Source organism: Ciona intestinalis, chromosome 10, assembly GCF_000224145.3.
Source record: "Ciona intestinalis chromosome 10, KH, whole genome shotgun sequence".
In the NCBI taxonomy this organism is placed as follows: Eukaryota; Metazoa; Chordata; class Ascidiacea; order Phlebobranchia; family Cionidae; genus Ciona; species Ciona intestinalis.
The window spans coordinates 1,962,401-1,981,758 of record NC_020175.2 but is presented as its reverse complement, the minus strand read 5'-3'; the positions used below and the strand labels follow the sequence as shown (position 1 = coordinate 1,981,758).

The following is a 19,358-nucleotide window of genomic DNA, read 5'->3' as shown; positions in this document are numbered from 1 at the left end:
TTATTCACACACCATATTGTTTTATAACAAAGGACCTACACAACATTAAAATTGCAAAGGCTAAAGTACAACACAATGTCATAATAAACTGCATCGTATTGTTAAAATCAACTAACAGCAAGATTGTGTGCAAAAAGAAGGAGATGGAAATGCTTAAACCGACTTTGTAAGTTAATTGTGCAAGGAAAATGTCTATACTATGTCACTACGACGCTAACCTAATCTAAAGCGCCACAATCAATATCTCTTATACCCTGTTACCGGAGACACATAATGTATTTTTAACGTGATTTCTTCCCAAGCTACAATAGCATTTAATTCTGAGAGCATTGCGTTAAAAACTAGAATTTAATGGTTTAATATGTGTAAGCCTAACGTTTTACAAACTTCATTAAAATTTCCCGATGTGTAAGGAAGAACGAAAGTTATAGCGACGGTTGCAAAAAAGATTTTTGCGACGTCACTGGCGAGATGATGAAGCAGGGACAAATTTGTAGAATCTGCCAAGAAGCCGATGGTTCACTGATTACACCTTGTCGGTATGGTGCAACGCAAGTAACACTTTTTTTATAAATATTTCAAAACTGTAAAACATGTATTTCTTAAAGGGCCATATACCAACGAAAATTCATTTGTGTATGTAGGTAAAGATGCTCAAATGTTATGTAGTACTGTCGGGGAAGATGAGAAACCTTTAGCACACAATATCCAAATATCCTGATCGTGTTTTAAACAATTAATAACGGTCCATGGAAGTCGTGAGGATACAGTTTAATAACTTTTTAAATCTTCTTTGTTTAATATTAAATAAGACCAGAAAATGGAACAAAAATGTTTCCTACTCCCCCCACCCTACTACATAAAGGTACCACACAGTTGGTAGCAACGAAGAGCCTTGAATCCATTATTTATGGGTTAGAAGTTGTGTGGTTCCTTTAGAATTAGATCACATTTGAGCATTTTATACAAAATTTCATTTTTGTTGGCATGCCCCCTTTAGCTCTCTCCACCTAACTGTATATTTTTTTGCGCTCACCTTTAATAAAAAAAAACATTTTCAAACCTTAAATGTTGTAGTACCATTAACCAGTCACAAAAACTATACATTATTAAGTTCACAAACTGAACAAATGTATTTCCTAATTACAGCGCCGCATTTTAGAATATTTTTCGAGTTAGGTAAAACATTTGATCAATTTCTTACTAGCTTCTGCCCAACTTCTTTATGTTAGTATAGTAATAATTTTATTTATACAAAAGTTGCAAAGGTACAATCGGTTTCGTGCACGAAGCTTGCCTTGTTCAGTGGTTGTCAAAATCGGGAAAGTCAATGTGTGAAATATGTCATACAAGCTACGTGTTGCGTGTAAAGAACTCAGAAAATATAAGGGTGAGTTTGTCTCGTTATGGCGTATATATTTAGTATGGTACATCTTATAGCACTTTGCGTGGGTTAAGACAGAAGATATACACTGCCAAACTAGAACGACAGGGAAATCCCCAAACTTTAATCGACTGCTTTCCGATGCGCCGGGCCGACGTTTACGATTGTTATGGGCATATATATAGCCTGCGTATTGCTTCCGACGGCAAGCTCGCGATTATGTACTGTATTCCAGACCAATGAAACTTAATCTGTAATTTATGTTGTATTTCTATTTATTTAATGCTTTAAACCTTAATCCACGTGGATGGAGAAATGATCTTTCTTATGGAAGGCTTCAATAATGGCAACATGGAACCTTTGTTCCATTGCTTCTGGCTAAAACGCGAGTATTTCTATCCACTATATAGTAGGATGGGGGAAGATGGTACACCTTTTATTCTATTTTCTCGTACATTTTGGTAGTAAACAAAGAACATTCAAAGAATTATAAAACCTTGTCCTTGCGACTTTCATAGACCGCTGTTAATTGTTTAAAACACGATAAGGATATTTATATATTTTGTGCTAAAGGTGTCCCATCTTCTCCCACCCCACCATATATGCCACGGTGCCAGAGGGATGGTGGAAAATATAGAACCCTTACTTTATTATACGGAGTTTTATTGTAACACCAGAATAAATACGGAGTTTCAATAACCAATATTTTGTTCAGTGGAAAAAATTATGTCTTACACGTCACGACTTGGCGATGATTGCAGTCAACTTCGTGTGTATTTTATTCCTTATTTCAACAACTTCATGGTTGGTTTGGTCTGCTGTAAGTTCAGAGACCAGACGACAACGAAATAGCGACCTGTTTCGAGCATGCTACGCTTTGTATGGATTCATGGATATGTTTTGTTTAGGTATGTAATACCTAACATGTCCTAAAGCAATCTTTGTTTATTTCTAGATGGAACGGTGCGTTTGAATCGTATACTAGGGTGAGGGAGATGGGACAACTTTAGCACATAATATCCAAATATCCTGACTGTGTTTAAAACAATTAACACTGGCTTATGAGAGCCATGAGGGTGCCGTTTTATAATTCCTAAATGTTTTTGTTTACCATCAAATGAGACGAGAAAATATAATAAAAAGGTGTCCCATCTTCCCCACCCCACTATATAACAAGAAAGCATTTCCACTTTGACTTCATTAAAAGTTTAACAGATAAAAGTTTAACAGAGAAAAATTAAAAGTTTAACTAAGTAAATAACGCAAGAACAAGTGATACTTGCTAACCATCGTTAAATGAAGTAACAACCTTCTAATAACGAAAACATAATTCTAGGTATTCTTCTTCATGAAATCCCACACATGCGTTTAATGTATCGTCGATACAAACTTATGCAGTACGAATTGCGTGTGATGCCCCAATCGCCAGCTACTGTAATAACAGTTTGTCATCAAGAGAATCTGGATAATGTACAAATTAACCTTCCTGTAGAATTGTAGACATTTAAACAGACATCGCACTTCTCGCTAAATAACTTTCCCTGTTTTTTTTTACGACACATCACCGATGTGAATTGTAAATGTTGCTTGAGCGACGTCAACATAATATTGCACATAAACGGCGTGTTGGTTTCAAGTTTGAAAAAGTCTGGTGTGCAACGAGGTTCTAAGTCAGTCTGATATGCATCGAGGTTCATTTGTAAATTAAAACATTATAAAGACTATTTCTATAATTTTGTTATATATTCACATCAAAAAAGAATTCATTATACCAAACCCGTTTTTTTTTTGGATTTTTTTTAAAGTAGTTTAGAAATTAGAAACGGTCAAAGTTCAGTCACAATTTTTTTCTCACAGAAAATTTTATGCATTGTCGGACGGTTAATCTTTTTTACTCGAGCGGGTTTGTCACTAGGTTTTGGACTAGAGAATCATTATAGGGTGGGGGAAGATGGGAAACATCTAACACACAATATCTAAATACCCTGATTGTGTTTTAAACAATTAACAACGGTCTATGATGTGAGTCGTGAAGATGCGGTTTTATAATCAACTTTATGTTCTTTGTTTACTAAAATAAAATGAAAAGGTGTCTCATCTTCCCCCACCTTACTATAGGCATAGTGGTTGCAGGCCACGGCCAAATTGGAGTGTCGACTTTAAGTAAAAATCGCGTGCTCATCGTAAAACTTCGGTGACGTCATCTGTATAAATATTAGTGACCATAACTCGAAAACGGGACTGTTTTGGAATTTAAAAATATATTTGGAAAATAATATGTTAAATCTGTTCAGAAACAACGAATTTTTATACTTTGCTGCATGCGCACTTTGTTGAACGGTAAGAATACTTTCAATTAATACTGTAACATTTGTTTTCGTTTATCATAAAATGGATGCCCGTGGTAGTAAACTTAAAAATCGATCCCATCTTACCCCATTCCCAACTTATCCCACCCTACTACATATATTATACAATTTGGCATCAGTTACCATTTCACCTATAGATGACACACATGTGTGCAAGTTAACATCTTCTGTATTAATTGTTTACCCATAAAAAACATTTAGTGGCCATTAGCAATGTGTGCGTCACGGCGACTTATTGGCCATCAGTTTTCGCATGACTACCCGTTACTATGGCAACGAAATAAATGTATGCGTGCGTTAGGTGCGTATAACCTGTAATTGAAGAAGGGAAGTGAATAGGCCTATGTTGTTTCGTCGCTACGCCATATAAAGACTGTAGAAAAAAAAGACTGATAAATATAGAATATTTTCGGTAACCAGCGAAACGTTATAAATAATCGCGGTATTTCAACATAATGGTTTCCACAGTACCGATGAAATTTGCGCTTTACCAAATTATATATATTTTAATGTTTTGTCAGGATATTACCTGCAGTTACGTGTGGTGTACCTCTATTGTAGAAAATTAACGAGGACTAGATTATTCATCGCTCAGCAGGTTTGTGTATCTGAACAACTTTTCACCTGCAAACGTCATATAAATGAAAACAAAGTTATCGTTGCGTGGCAAGCCTCTTACTCAGAATGCGACGGACGAATCATTCGCATTTATCGGAACCCTTAGTTAGTTTAAATTCGCTGCTTTAAAATAGGACTGACTCATCATTGCATTTACATTGTAAACGAAATGTCATTGCAGGTATAGTATATAAGAATAATATGATTGTTTGCATCAGTAAGTGCTGGTTATACTGTGAGGATGTCACTACGTAATATATACATTGTATATGTAACTGTATAACAAACCATGAAGGTAGCTAACTGTGCAGTTTAGAATATACGCGTAACATCCGTTGTGTGTAAAGCAGGCATTACAGTGCAAATGATAAGCATGAATAGGTTGTGTTGTAAGGTCGTTACTATGAAGGTAAAACATATTGCATTAACCATTGCTCACCAGGTCAAAATAATAACAAACTGTACGTTGAAGGGAAGATTTCGTACACTTTTCGAATATAGATTTATGATTGTATAAGATTGTCAAACCAAATGTTTCATTTAAAAACCATTCTAACAGGAGCATTAGGTAGGCCCTATAGATTTTAAATATCGCACTGCAATAGTTTAAAGATTTAAGACAAGCTCATCTTGCTATCCAGCTTGGTGGGTCAGGTTTGCTACATCATGCTCAAGCTTATTTTGACATGGTTGTTGCTGCTGGTCAATCATGCTACTTCTCTTAAAGTTCGGTCGGTGTCGCCTCGCTATGTGGGAAATGGTGGCGCTGTACGAGTAACGGTTTTTGGCGAAGGTATGTGTTACGGTGTTACAACAAGAATTGATGTTTATATTGTAAACAGATGTACCATAATCAACGTTTTAACCCGTAGGAAGAGTTTGTTCATTTAAATGTTAGCTTATACACTCGCTCTAATGTTCAAACCACTTAAAATGCTGTTTGAACCAATATTAATGTTTGAACCATTTTCCCTGCCTTTGGTTTTTGCTATAGGTTTATTAGTACATATACGACTTTATGGTTTCAGGTTTCCTGGAAAGCGAACCGAATTTTGCGGGTGGGGATGATCCGAACGCGGTGAAAGTATATTTTATTGATTCTCATTCTCAGTACGAATGTGACGTCGGTAAAGAAGGAAGCACAAAGGATAAAATTATCTGCTACACAAGGTTTAATGCTTAAATGCATACATAATTACGGCTCATATTTATATAATTGACATTCGTTTATCACTGATCAATGCTTTATTACAGTATCAGTTTACAAGTCCAAATTGACCGATAATATTTTTTACCTATAGACCGATGCCACAAGGTAATTTCTTTGTGAAGGTGGTTTCAGGAAACGAGGTGGCGTATGAAACGAACTGTAACAATAATCCTCAACATAGCTATTGTACCATGAGAGTGAGTTTACTTTAGTGCAACTAGTATACTACTATGGGGTAAGATGGGACACCGTGAGCACACGATATCCAATTATCCTGATTGTGTTTTGAACAGTTAATAACGGTCTATTATGGAGGTCGTGAGGATACATTTTTATAATTCTTTGACTTACCTTTGTTTACTTCCAACTAAAACGGAAAAAACAGAATAAAAAGGTGTCCCATCTTTTCCCACCCCACTATTTAAAATTAAAAAAAAACTACTTTTATTCGACGTACAGTTTCATCCACATTACGGACCGGATATGCGCACCGTCAGTAAAGTGGAACCGATTCAATACCCGATTTCGAAAGCGTATGCACCGGGTGATCTTATTCAGGTTTACGGTCGCATTGTAACCCAGGCATACGGATCAAACAACCAAACCATCCTCAATGGTCGAGACACTTCATTCCGAAGGTGAGTATGGATGGCCCTAAATATGAAGAACGTAAAAGTATGCAAAAAGTAAAACGGTGTTGACGATTGCGTTTTTTTGCGGCTTGGTCAGTTGGCATAACAATAAATATAGTAGGGTGGGGGAAGATGGGACACCTTCGGCGCATAATATCCGAATATCCTGATCGTGTTTTAAACAGTTAACAACGGTCTATGGGAGTCTTGAGCATATAGTTTTTTAATTCTTTGAAAGATCCTTGTTTACTACCACATTGTACAAGAAAATAGAGTTAAAATGTGTCCCAACTTTCCCTACTCTACTATATGTTTGCTATCTTATAGTTTTATTGCTTCCTATTACAATGTTTATATAACCATTTCTGCGTTTACAGGGTTTACGTCAATGGTCATAGTTGTGAGCTAATAAACCCCGACACTCAAGATTTCTACAGCATTAAACTAACCTCTGAAACATCGATATATGGCACCTTCCACTGCCAACCACTGGGAACGTATATCGGTGGGTTATGTAAATTTCAACAAACTAAATCAATTCGATTTTATTCCGCGCAAATATTGCAATTATATAGTAGGGTGGGGGAAGATGGGACACCTTTTTATTCAATTTTTTTTTTCCTTTGGTTAGTACACAAAAAACATTCAATGCCTTTTAAAACAGTATCCTCACGACTCTTATAGACCGTTGTTGACGATCAGGATATTTGGATATTATATGCTAAAGGTGTCCCGTCTTACTGTATTAACTTTTCGGCAGTATATAAACCTAACTATATGCTTTTAAACAATGATTTCAAACGTATGGTCACCACGCGACAAAAAAATGTTTTTTATCAACTCCCTGTTTTAATATTTTTTACAGGTTACAGTAACATGAGTTTTATTCTAACGAACAGTTTCGGTCGGTCGGTCCCGCACAAGGCATTATATCAAGTCAGCGGAACAGACACAGTTCACATGATCCAGACTTACGCAGGTTTGATCTTACTATATGTTATAGGGTTTATTATCATTTATATCGTTAAGTTAATCGAATTTGTATGTATGCATATTTGCAGCAAAGAAAATGAAATAATTTTTTAATTTTATTAAGGAAGAACTTACATATTTTAGCCTTTCCGTATTTTTAGCAATGGTGTTAATACGGTGGTGACTCGTTAAAAATAACTTGATTTACCGAGAACCCATCGAAAGCCACATTGGGTTATACTTATATATAACACGTACATACATCGTGCACGATTGAAATGTGCTTGAATATTCTATAGTTATGTTGGTGTAAGTTGAGATACGGGGTAAGTTGGGCCACTCAATTTGGATATACATTTAATGATATAAAGATGAAGAAGCGTTACAATAATATTCGCGGTATTGTTGCTATATTCTAAAAAGGCGCGCAATCAAACGCGTTAGTGATATTAGGTAATAAAATTAAATGAATACAGTTTAAACGCATTTGCAGAAGATTTTATAAGTTAAAATGCATTTGCAGGGTGCAACGTTTATTAGTTAACAATACTGATTATTGTTCAACTAATACCAATTCTGCATGTATAAGAACTGTTTAAAGAGCACAATTTTATCTCGTGGTATTTACGTCCTGCTCAATATCAAATTCATTTGTTTATCCAAACCAACTATGTATTCCATCTTACCACGCCTGTTGCGAACCACAAGAATTAAACCTAACGACGCGTCGCTAAATAACTCATCTCTGTGCGTATTCGCATTTTCCGTCAAATAGTTAAATTTTTGAAATGATTTAGGCAACATGTGCATAAATGTCCTAGAACTCCACCCTTTTGTCCAACGTAAAATTTGATCTGCGCATGATATATTGCGTCCGAGTGCAATAACGCATGCACCGCCACACCCAATACGCATAAGCCTGTAAATACTTTTTTTTTTCTATATATAGGCTATAATAACCGTTACGATTTACTTATAGAGATCACAGGAATCTCCCCCAAAGTCGGCAGCGCAGCTGGTGGAACACATTTGACAATCACTGGAAAACATTTTGACCGCAGTACGAAAGTTCTCGTTGGCGGTGTACCATGTAAAATTACAAATAATTCAATAACTGCGACGTCATTGACCTGCGTCACTGGACCTTCACCGAACAGGAAACCTTACCGTTATTCAGGTCGACTGTGTTTACACTTTTTTGTTAGTTGGTGCACTGTGTTAGCACTGTGTTTTTAACATTTAAGTTATTAAATCTATGTGGTATGACGTCACGCCTCTGTAGCCCCTTTTTAATATCATCCAAGAATAAGCAGGGCGGGGGAAGATGGGACATCTTTTCATTCTATTTTCTCATCCGACGCCGTGGCATAGTGGTAAGCGCGCCTGCCTCTAACCCATAGGTAATGGGTTCAAGGCTCGTCGCTGCTACCATTGTGGGCGTATGTGTCCTTGGGCAAGACACTTAACGGCAATTGCTCCAACCCAGTGGGCACTAATGGGTTTTCTAAATTATTAGCCATACATACAAAAAAAAATAAGAAAATAATCACCCACAAAGTAACATATATGGTAACTCGTAAGCTGGCACGAGGTGTATCAACACCCGTGTTATATGTCGTTTTGTATTAACACCCGTGTTATATGTCGTTTTCCGGCCACGTGAGGATAAAGTAAGTTACAAACATACATACATTCTCGTCAAATTTGGTGGCAAACAAAGCACATTGAAAGAATTATAAAACCGTATCCCTAACCCCCATAGATCGTTGTTAATTGTTTAAAACACGATCAGAATATTTGAATAATATATATGTGCTAAAGGTGTTCGACTGTTTTTTGTTTAAAACGTTTCTTGTGTTATTAGGCTCACGTGGGATTTACATGAGATGGTGGAATGAAACAAGTGTAGGGTCAACCAGTGTCGGAACAATCTTTAGTTTACATGAAAATAAATCCGACTACCGAGGTCAACATATTATACAACAAGCGGGTTATCAGTGGAACTACGATGACGATTTTGCCGGTTTATTCGAAGGTATAGGCTGTGTAGACAATCCATTATAGTTGCCGAGCAGTAAAAATTTCTCGTAATGTTCCCACGGCTTAGTTATACAAGCTATATATTTTATCCTAAAGTTTGGGCGTTCGTGTTGAAAATTAACTTTAAAAGTGCGCGAAAACAAGCGCGGTCATAGCAAGTCGCCGTCTTGCATTATATTCATAATTTTATTACGTCATATTAGCGATATGTTGCTCTTTTAGTCATATACGTATCAAAGTCCATAGCTATGGACTTTGATACGTATGAGCTCGTATTTCAGACTGACTCTTGTAACACAATGCTAAAATTGAAATCGAAAGTATTCAGTCTTAATATGACGACTAATTTAACCAGAAATAAAGATTTTCGATGCATCTGAACTTGTCTAAAGTTATGACGTGATAGTCGCCACCATTTTGGATCTCAAAGCATAGCACTTTACCTTGCGGCTGTTTCTCGGCTGAATATTGCAAACCAACACTTCTGTGCTTAAAATGTCTTTGTATTCTATCACAAGATTTTACTGAACAATTCATGGATTAAAGAATAAAAAACAGAAAATATGAAGTACACCAACCAAAAATATATTAGGGCGTGTTTAAACTATAAAAATACAAGCAAAAATGTAAACCATTAACATATACTGGTGTATTTAACTTCAGTTTTACTTGCAAATTGCTCTGATTAAACCCTGCTATGATTTAAACTGCTGTGGTTCTCATGTTTAAGTGCACTTTTTTAATTACTATGAAAAAATTCTTCCTGCATAATTAGTTTTTTTGTTACCTTTCTCATCATTTCAACAGCTTCATTACATATTTTCCTCATGAAGATAATGGTTGTAACCAGAGTGTTTAGGCTAAGGACTCTGGTTGTAATAGTTTGTAGTCACTTTACACAACTATTTAAGCAAAATATTTGATAATGCTAAAACAGGACTAAAACATTTTCATGAATGCTAAAACAAGACTAAAACATTTTAACAAGTTTTGAGTATAATGATTTGAACTTTGTTGATAAAGCTTGTGTATGTTATTTCATAATACCAATACTAATTTTTACTAAACTTTTGTCGTACTTTAGGTATATTTGTTGCACCTCAGACAGATAATTACAAGTTTTACTTCAAGTCTGATGATGCAGGACAAGTTCATTTTCACTGTGGTGAGCTTTTGGAAAATGAGGTAAACAGTCAAGTTTTCACATTTTTGCACAAAATTATTTACAGTACAAATGGTTTAGTATTCACAAACCATGTGCTTTTCCTAATTTTTTTTGCACCCAAACATACTAGTGTAAAATAAACCTTAATTACATTGTTCAATATTAATATGAGCAACATTGTTGCAGACTTTTGCGATTGTATCCAGTAGATACCGCCCTTCATATTTTCATTCTCATCTGCAATCTGATTGGATATCAATGAAAAAGGGTAAGTGTTATAATGACTGTTGATTTTTGGCCACGTGAGCATAAAGTAAGTAAGTTACTTTAAATTGATACTCCATAACCAACAGCTATCCTCTCTAACCAATATATACCCCAACCCCCAATTTATTCACTATTGTTCGCTTTAAATTTTTAGAATTTCGATTTCTGGTATTTTGTAACCGCTGTAGTTCATTATATGAGTTTATTTATATAATATCATAATACTTTCATCGTGGTCTATTTATGAGCTTGATTCATTGTTACAAATGACAAACCTACAATAGAACTTGTAATTAGAGTGTTAACCTACAATAGTCATATACAATTAGGCTGTAGTTAAACATGGCCATATATTTAAAGGATCATTCTGCTTTGTAAATATTGAGATGTGGCTTTTTTGTAACCTAGTAGTTTAAATATACAATGGTTGTTTTTTGTTTGTTGCTAAGGATTTAACTTTAATAACCACTTCACAATATTATTACAAAAAAAATGTGAAATTAAACTGAATTGCTTATTGCTTATGTATAATGACTTTGGCAAAGTGTATTTCTTCGATTTATTTAAAAAAATATCATTTTCTATTACAGATACCCACATTGTTATATTAATTATGTAACTATTAACCTGCAAATCTTACTTTTATTAAAACTTAACTGAACCTATGCTGTAATACTCAATCAAAGATAGCTCAACTTTTTAATTGATGAACAGAAATTTCGTGTCAGATATTTTTATGCACTCCTGTTTTTGATTGATGGAGTTCCTTAGTGAATGAATAAATGAAACTGAACAACAGTGATTATAACATGAGTGTTGTGTTTCATACACCTTGTGTATAAAACAGAAAGACTCTTAACTGATGAACAGAAATTTCTGAAAAAAATCACTTTCTTTTTATGAGCATTTTTTACAATTTAATTTTTTTTACAGGTCAACAATGTTACTTTAAAGCTGCAGTAGTTGATTGGCATGGTCAAGGAAATATGTATATTGCTGCTCATAGACAAAAGACAACTTTAACAGCAAAACAATCAAATCAAGTTTTCAATGAGAAACAACGAATTGATTTTGAGGCTACCAAACAAGCTGAAAAACAGGTTTATGTTTCATTTATCATATCAATAATAAATAAGACTTCTTTGGTAAAAACTTAGTGTTTGCTTGGTGTATTGAAATAACTTTTTAACCGGGTTAACATTTTTAAAATTACAGAAAATTTCTTTTAATTCATGGAATGTTGAAAGTGGAGTTGAAGAGAAACAGACTGTTCGAGTTGTTTGTACTCAATCATGTTCAAATTCTCAATTTCGTTTGATTTATAATGGAATGAAAAGTACATTTTTCTCATACCAGGTATAGGCTTGTCAGTGCCACGTAATTGACAAAAAGAATATAAATTGTTAAATAACGGTGTTACATACATTATACATATTTCTATTTCCAGACTTTATATAAAGGGATTGGCCTGATTTCATACCAACATTACCCTATTTATGCCATTACTAAATTTGCACCTCAAACAAAATTATTTTTTTCCTTTTTTTCATAACTAGAAAATTTTGTTTAATAAAATAAGCTTCTACATTTAATGTACTAATTAACTGAGTTTTATTTATATATAAAAGTAAATGTATAATGCATATTATATCAAATGTTCTATTTATACATATTGTTTAGTTTCTGCTATTAAAAATAATTACGTTCAAAACTCTAATAAAAGGTTAACACATTCACAAAATATTACTACTAGTTAAAATTCAATATATAATTAACAGGTGTCTCGATCTGCCTTCGAGTCAGAATTAAGAAGTGTGGTTGGTATCAGCGGGCAAACAGTTAAAGTTACCAAGACAGATATTACGAATGGAAAAGAGTTTGTCATTACATTCAAAGGCAAGGGAGGTAAGTTCAACCAACTTAAGATTACTGTTCAATAGTAATGCAACAATTCTTTTATAAATTAGTTAAAAAATCAACTTCTAATAAATTTATAGAAATTAAAAAAATGTTACATTTATTCATCCAATTTTTTGGTTTCAAAACTTTATTTATTCATTGGATCCAAATTATTATCACATTGATGTATTGGAGATCCTGTCCTCGTTATTTTCATGATTGCACTACTGCCGCGATTCTCTATGACAGTAAAAAAGTATGCCATAAAAACATATGCAGCCTTTAAGTCTGTGGTATGATACAATAATGTATATGAATGTATAGGCGACTATCCTCCAATCACATATGAAGTACGAAGCAATGAGAACATGCAAGTCACAGTCAGCGAAACTGTGAAAGGAGTTCCAGATTTTAAGACGTTTTCAATTAAAATGGGTTCAAGGTAAGACTACATTGCCATTGTTTTTATTTCCTATGTACATGTGTTACCATTTTTGCTTTTTCTTATCAGAATTTCTCATCCAATTACGAACAATGCATCTGGTGAAGTGTTACAAACTGAACTTATGAAATTAGTATCCGCCCATTGTTCACCAACACTGCTACCTAGTGGTTCTAGTGTGGCTGCGTTGTTTAATTATGAAGACGGTGATATCACTGAGGGGTTAGCAGGGCAGATAAAAAGGGTAAACTGTAATAGTGACCTAACAATTTAAAAATTGTTATGTTTCTTAACCTTGGAATTCCATTGATTGTGTGTGTTTTTTAATAAGACACTAGGCATTCTCTTCTCAAATCCATTTTTTATTTATGCCTTTTCCCAATTGTCAGGCATATAGAAAAAATAACAATAACCCACAAAATTGTATCTCTGGTAACTCATAAACAGTAAAATCATCTGTAAAACAAGACATCTGTGGGGTTGTCACTGTGGGGTTGTCACTACCCCACTATGAGGCGCTAAATAAGTATCATTCATTCAATACATCAGTCACACATTTATACAAACTCTGCATTATGGATTTACGAAATGAACTTTTTTGTATGTCTATGTTGAAAGTGAATGCAGTAATAAGTAAACAAATTTACATTGCATAACAATGTTTCCATTAAATTTTACCATTCACATTTTATTGCTCTATATAATAGATGTGTTTAACCAATTTTAGGATGTTGTTCCATTTTGTGGTCGAGGTTCACTATTAAATCCATCATATATCTACAAATCTGGCACAACTGCGCACGTGTCTTGGGAAAAACATCGTGATTTCTCAATACTAACTTATCCAAAGGTAACTTTTTTAACAAAGCTGTTTGTTTTCACCAGTAGATAGTTTCAGAATTAATAGGAATATATACTAAATTTAATAAAATGTACCTGGTAGCTAGTCTACCTGGTAACTCATTAAAGCTGTAAGTTTAATCCATTTACATTCAAATTTTCAGATTTGCTTTGCTCATCGAGGTATCTTTAAACCAGAGATTGGAGTAACTGGCAGTTTCCAATATACAGATAATGAAGGAAGACCTAAGACACAGACTACTACCAAAAAACTATCGATATCAGTGACAATGAGTAAAACAACATGGACGTACTCTTGTTTTGATTTTTCAACGGTTAGTTTAGTTTTGTTTGTATGAATTCATAGTAAAGCATACAGTTCCATTGTTTAACCAATTTAGTTGGTGAATTAAAAATATATCGAATTAGTTTCTTACAATTTTTCCTTTTCCACATATCATAGCTAGGTTGTTTCATGATATTTTAATCTAATATAATAGTATATAAATTTGTATCTTGCATGTTACCTTACCACAATGATAACTTTCATACAGTGAAGACCTTAAAAATATGAAAATAATATAACTTTTTTGTCTTGGCATTTTTATTACGCATTCTTGATATTTTAACTCGCATAACTATTATTTTAGTTGCTACAAGTTCATTATCCGAGCTTGGTTTCTGCTTCAATTCGTGAAATATACCTGTATCAAGTTGAAAACTTTTACATTGATGCGTTATACATTGGAAAGAACAATATTCTACCAAATGGTGTTGGTAAGATTTACTTATTGTTTGGTTAATTGGATGACACCCTTAGATAGTTCTGATTGGTCAATGGTCTTAGGTGGTACTTTAACCTAATAAATTACACATTTCTTTGCATTTTTTAAGTTTTTGAAAAATATCAAAATTTTGATCTGGAACTGACTATTCTAATATTGTTGCTATTTCAAATGCTAAGTTTTTCAGTTTTGGTCCAACCTTCATTTTATGCAATGGTAAATGTATTAATGCTGGCACATATATTTATTCAGCTGCATCTGACCTACGTGTAGCACCTGCGTTGGCAACAGGGGAACCTATATCAAATATCGTTGTGCAGAAGATGGAACCACTACCTGTGTATGATGTAACAATTGAAACTTATAACTGTGGTCACATGGTTCCTTTGTTCATGGTATGATACCGTTAATATACTTAATAATTGACAATAACTAAATATAACTCAGACTGGTTTTTACTATTAAAATATAAACAGCAGTGTAAACTGAATTTTTTACTGAACAAATTTGAGTAATAAGTTAATAAAATTAGCCAACATTCATTAAATCTCCTTTATCTTGAATATTAACCAGCAAATTGTTATTGCATACATAGTTTTATCTGCTGTTTGATTGATCTTTAAGTTAATAACATTTGCTTGGTTAATCAATACATTATTACTGCTTTAACCAAATACATAATGGTTAAACAGTTTCGGGCAGTTGTGTGCTGCCAGCCAAATGTATTTTTAAACTGTAGACCAGAAAATATCGGTTTCGAACTGACTGCTACCATTGTGGGCAATGTTGTCCTTGGTAACTTATAAGTTGTAAAATTGTTATACATACAAAACAAATCTAAAATATTATTTACCCCCAAATTTACATACGTAACTTATTAAGCGAGCACAAGGTGTGTAAAACAGAACACCATTGGAGTAAGATGTCAATTTCAACCACATGAGCATAAATGAGTTATATTCATTCATCATTCATTATGGTATTTACTATTTAGACTGTTTAAACAAATGTATTTGATTTACACACAGCTGGCATATTCCTCTCCAACATCACAAAGCTCCATAAAAGTTGAGAACAAATGGTCAAATGGAAATAATGGAAGTATATGTCGAGTGGTTGAGGCCACACCACCAATGCGTGGAACATTTGATTTAACGCATATTTCGGCTGATGGTTTCCAAGAAACTTTAAAAAGTAAACTAACTGTTCAAATGTCTGATTTAAAATAGGCTATAGAAATTATATGACACAAATTGATCACACAACATAAACTTTATTTATATCTACAAATGTTATAACAAATAGCATATATAATTATTTCAAAATTTTTAAGAAATATGGTTTGTATAATGTTTAATGAATGTTTAGTACCAACTGTAAAACATAAAAGTATGTAGAATTCTGGATATTTTTTCTTTTGTACGTTTAATTAAATTGGTAATTGGCTTGAACACTTTTTTATTTTATCCTGTTAGACATTCAAGTGAACACAACAGTCCTTCACTTTCAAAATCTCTTGGAAAGTTTGCAAGGATTTGGAAAAGCCAAAGTTGAAAAAAGTGGAAGTTGCCATGAAATTGATTATACAATTGAATGGCTGACTAATGGCGGTTCTAAAACATTATTACAGGTATTTGACTTGAACTGCATTTTAACCACTTGCTAAGCACTAAGCATACAGTTAAGATGCTTTCCAAACAAGTAGTTAACAACCGAACCAAAACCCACTTTTGGTTTGTGTTTCAAGAGCAAGAAGATGCCCAAAACCATTTTTAAAATAAACTATTTAACTGCTGCACTTGAAAAAAGAGTTAGGTGTAAAATGTTACAGTTGCACAATTGGTAAGAAGTACATATTACAGTTGCATCCATATTTTTGGTCTCATGTGATAAACTGTAACAAAACATTTGAAAAAAGTTATATTAACGCATTTGATTTTTTGGTACAAATATAATGCAATGTATAGTTCTTAATAAAATGCTTCTTTTAGATAAACACCACAAACATATTGGGCGCACCTGACTTGGTTGGTTCTGTTCGGAAAATATCATATGGAGGAATATTTCACGCTCCAATACCGGGGGAAATGTTGCGATTACCTTATAAGGAGCCACAAGTAATTTAGCATCATCATTTTGTTTGTTTATTAATATTATAATAATAACAAGATTTAGAAATATTATAAACGAAAAGACAGGGTATAGCGACAAAATATTTTATAGGATAATATTAATATTATTGATATATTATAGGCTATTAAAAAATATATAAAGAAGTGAGAATACAATATATAAAGTTAAAGGAGACTTAACATTCTCAGCAACACGCTTCATACAATTTTTTTTTAAATGTTTTCAGATAATTACTGCACATTATTCTGAATAAAAGTATGATTTGTAATTTACAGGTTGAAGTACTTGTAAACAACATCCCATCATTATGCACAGGGAACTGCGGGTTTATGTTTAGTGCAGACCACACTCCAATGGTTCAATCTTTTACTCCAAATACTGGTAAAAAAATAACTGGTTTAAAAAAAATTAAAATATTTGGACAAAATGTTATAAACTTTACCCAAAAACCCAAAACAACAGTTTATACAAAATGCGACCACTTTGCTTTTATTCAATTAAATGTCAGAAGATTAGTTTTGTTTTAAAACTGTTGTCTATTCGTCATTACAAATAGGCCTGAAACACTAGTCTTTTATAAATGGTAAGCATTCACCATTTTAACAATTTTTCTATGACTTCATTCGTTTATTTTTATCCGAAGTTGTAATAGTACCCTCCATAGTCTCTACGGTAAGGTGACATTTAATTCCACAGGGTCATCGGGTACCGTTGTAAGCATAAGTGGAAGCAAATTTGGAACACCTTCAACGGCAAATGTTACAGTTCAAATTGGAAATGCTGCTTGTGTTATTACAAGTCATACAGACACTCAACTTCAATGTCAGGTTGGCTGTTCTGTTTAAGCAACTTATTGGCTTCCTAATACTGGTAACAAGTAATCAAAAAAAATCTGTTATTACTTGTGTTTCTAACCTCAAAGAATTTATTCTTTAATGACTATTCTTTCTTATTTCTGAACAACCATTGGACATTTCTTTTTTTCCCATTTATGTGGTAAAGTTTCACTTTAAACTAAGCATATATGATTGTTACTGTGTAACTAGTGTCATATATATCAGCCACACATAAAAAAGAAAAATTTCGCAAAGAGTAATCACCCAAAAAGTAACATACTTGGTAACTCGTAAGCTGGCACAAGTGTATAAAACAAAACGCTGTGTTGAACGACTGTCGTTTACCGGCCACGCGAGGATAAAGTAAGGAGTTATTTACTTACTATATTATAATACATCTTATCAAATTTTTTTAATGGTAACTTTAGATCTCCAATGGACCTGCTGGTAGTCACCACCTAAATGTTTTAGTTCATGGTCTTGGAAGAGCTGCAATTAACAAAAATATTTCCAATCAGTTTAATTTAACTGCGAATCTAATCAGCATTTATCCTGACACTGGATTTACAAGCGGTATGTCGTCTGTTTTTATTGCAAACACTATCAATCACTTTAATAAAATTTTAACTCTTGTTAAAAAATATTCTATCTATGAATTTGCAAATTATATTAATATAATATTTGCCTCATCAATTACAGTCTCAAAGATTTAGAAGGTTTTAAATGAAAAGTAAAAACATATTTACATTTATTTAAAAGAAAATAAACATGGTCACCACATCCACCTAGCATCATGGTTTCTTTAAGTTAATATATATATTGGTCATGGTCATGCACAAGCCTTTCTTTTAAAAGGTATGTGAGCAACGCAGCAACCACTAAAAGCTACCATTATTGTGGTTTTATCAAGTACAGTTGCATAATTTTTTACATTTAACCAAAATTTCCAATATATATAACTTATTATTTTTAACAGGTGGTGCTTTGCTTAACTTAACTGGCACAGGGTTTATAGAAACATACAAAGTATATGTTGGTGCAAATGAATGTGTTGTGAATAAAACTGAGAGGTTTGCTTCCAGACACATATTGTGTGTCATTCCACCTGGAACCGTTTCAACAGGTTGTTCAGTTTATATATTGTATACCTAATTTTGTATTGATTGTATAGTAGGGTGGGAAAGACTCTTTAGCACATGTTATCCAAATATCCTGATCATGTTTTAAACAATTAACAGCGATCTATGAGATTCGTAAGATACAGTTTTATAATTCTTTGAATGTTCTTCGATTACTACCAAATGGGACGGGAAAATAGAACTGGAAGGTGTTCCATCATCCCCTATTCTACTATTCTACTTTCATTTACATTTATTCTGTACTGTGATTGTAAACAACACCTATTACTGCAAAAACGGCTTTTTATTTATTTTAGTAGTGTTTATTCTCTTAAAGTAGCACCTACCCTGACAAAGGTGACCTAAATAAAACATTGAAATGTTGTGTAAGTATATTATGATTTATCATGCGTGTAACAATCATGTTCAACTACAGTTGATGTGTCAGTAAAAGATATGAACGGAAATATTGTTACGACCCTACCATCTGCATTTACATATTCAAATGCAAATCTTCCGGTCTTAACTTTAATATCACCAACAACATCCACAGTTATAGGTATGTTTGTGTTTGTTTTTAAAAAAATGCTGTTTTTTTCAACCTTTTTTGTGAAAACTTTGATTCTTTAATTAATAATACAATGTTGC

At 33.4% G+C, this 19,358-nt stretch overlaps 2 protein-coding genes across 7 annotated transcripts in view; both read left to right on the top strand.

Moving 5' to 3' along the window:
• The first annotated feature begins 83 nt into the window (after positions 1-83).
• On the top strand, positions 84-3,070 carry LOC100176866 (E3 ubiquitin-protein ligase MARCH4-like). Its single transcript, XM_002126842.5, has 5 exons — positions 84-166; positions 414-539; positions 1,261-1,390; positions 2,100-2,292; positions 2,721-3,070. The coding sequence occupies exons 1-5, from the start codon at positions 144-146 to the stop codon at positions 2,882-2,884; spliced, it is 636 nt and encodes a 211-aa protein (XP_002126878.1). The 5' UTR covers positions 84-143; the 3' UTR covers positions 2,885-3,070.
• A 1,864-nt stretch (positions 3,071-4,934) lies between these two features.
• Positions 4,935-19,358, top strand: part of LOC104266151 (fibrocystin-L-like) — a 52,242-nt gene continuing 37,818 nt past the window's right edge. For all 6 annotated transcript variants that reach the window (XM_026836412.1, XM_026836409.1, XM_026836408.1 and 3 more), the window contains exons 1-27: positions 4,935-5,164; positions 5,400-5,541; positions 5,673-5,778; positions 6,041-6,219; positions 6,591-6,718; positions 7,079-7,192; positions 8,165-8,362; positions 9,050-9,220; positions 10,310-10,410; positions 10,577-10,658; positions 11,591-11,757; positions 11,873-12,013; positions 12,436-12,562; positions 12,881-12,998; positions 13,068-13,242; positions 13,726-13,848; positions 14,003-14,173; positions 14,489-14,615; positions 14,876-15,018; positions 15,652-15,817; positions 16,099-16,253; positions 16,615-16,740; positions 17,032-17,137; positions 17,453-17,583; positions 18,021-18,165; positions 18,569-18,715; positions 19,147-19,269. In XM_026836412.1, the coding sequence (XP_026692213.1) occupies positions 5,038-5,164; positions 5,400-5,541; positions 5,673-5,778; positions 6,041-6,219; positions 6,591-6,718; positions 7,079-7,192; positions 8,165-8,362; positions 9,050-9,220; positions 10,310-10,410; positions 10,577-10,658; positions 11,591-11,757; positions 11,873-12,013; positions 12,436-12,562; positions 12,881-12,998; positions 13,068-13,242; positions 13,726-13,848; positions 14,003-14,173; positions 14,489-14,615; positions 14,876-15,018; positions 15,652-15,817; positions 16,099-16,253; positions 16,615-16,740; positions 17,032-17,137; positions 17,453-17,583; positions 18,021-18,165; positions 18,569-18,715; positions 19,147-19,269 (3,739 nt within the window). In that variant the 5' untranslated portion in view covers positions 4,935-5,037. The remainder of the gene's footprint in view (positions 5,165-5,399; positions 5,542-5,672; positions 5,779-6,040; positions 6,220-6,590; positions 6,719-7,078; positions 7,193-8,164; positions 8,363-9,049; positions 9,221-10,309; positions 10,411-10,576; positions 10,659-11,590; positions 11,758-11,872; positions 12,014-12,435; positions 12,563-12,880; positions 12,999-13,067; positions 13,243-13,725; positions 13,849-14,002; positions 14,174-14,488; positions 14,616-14,875; positions 15,019-15,651; positions 15,818-16,098; positions 16,254-16,614; positions 16,741-17,031; positions 17,138-17,452; positions 17,584-18,020; positions 18,166-18,568; positions 18,716-19,146; positions 19,270-19,358) is intronic.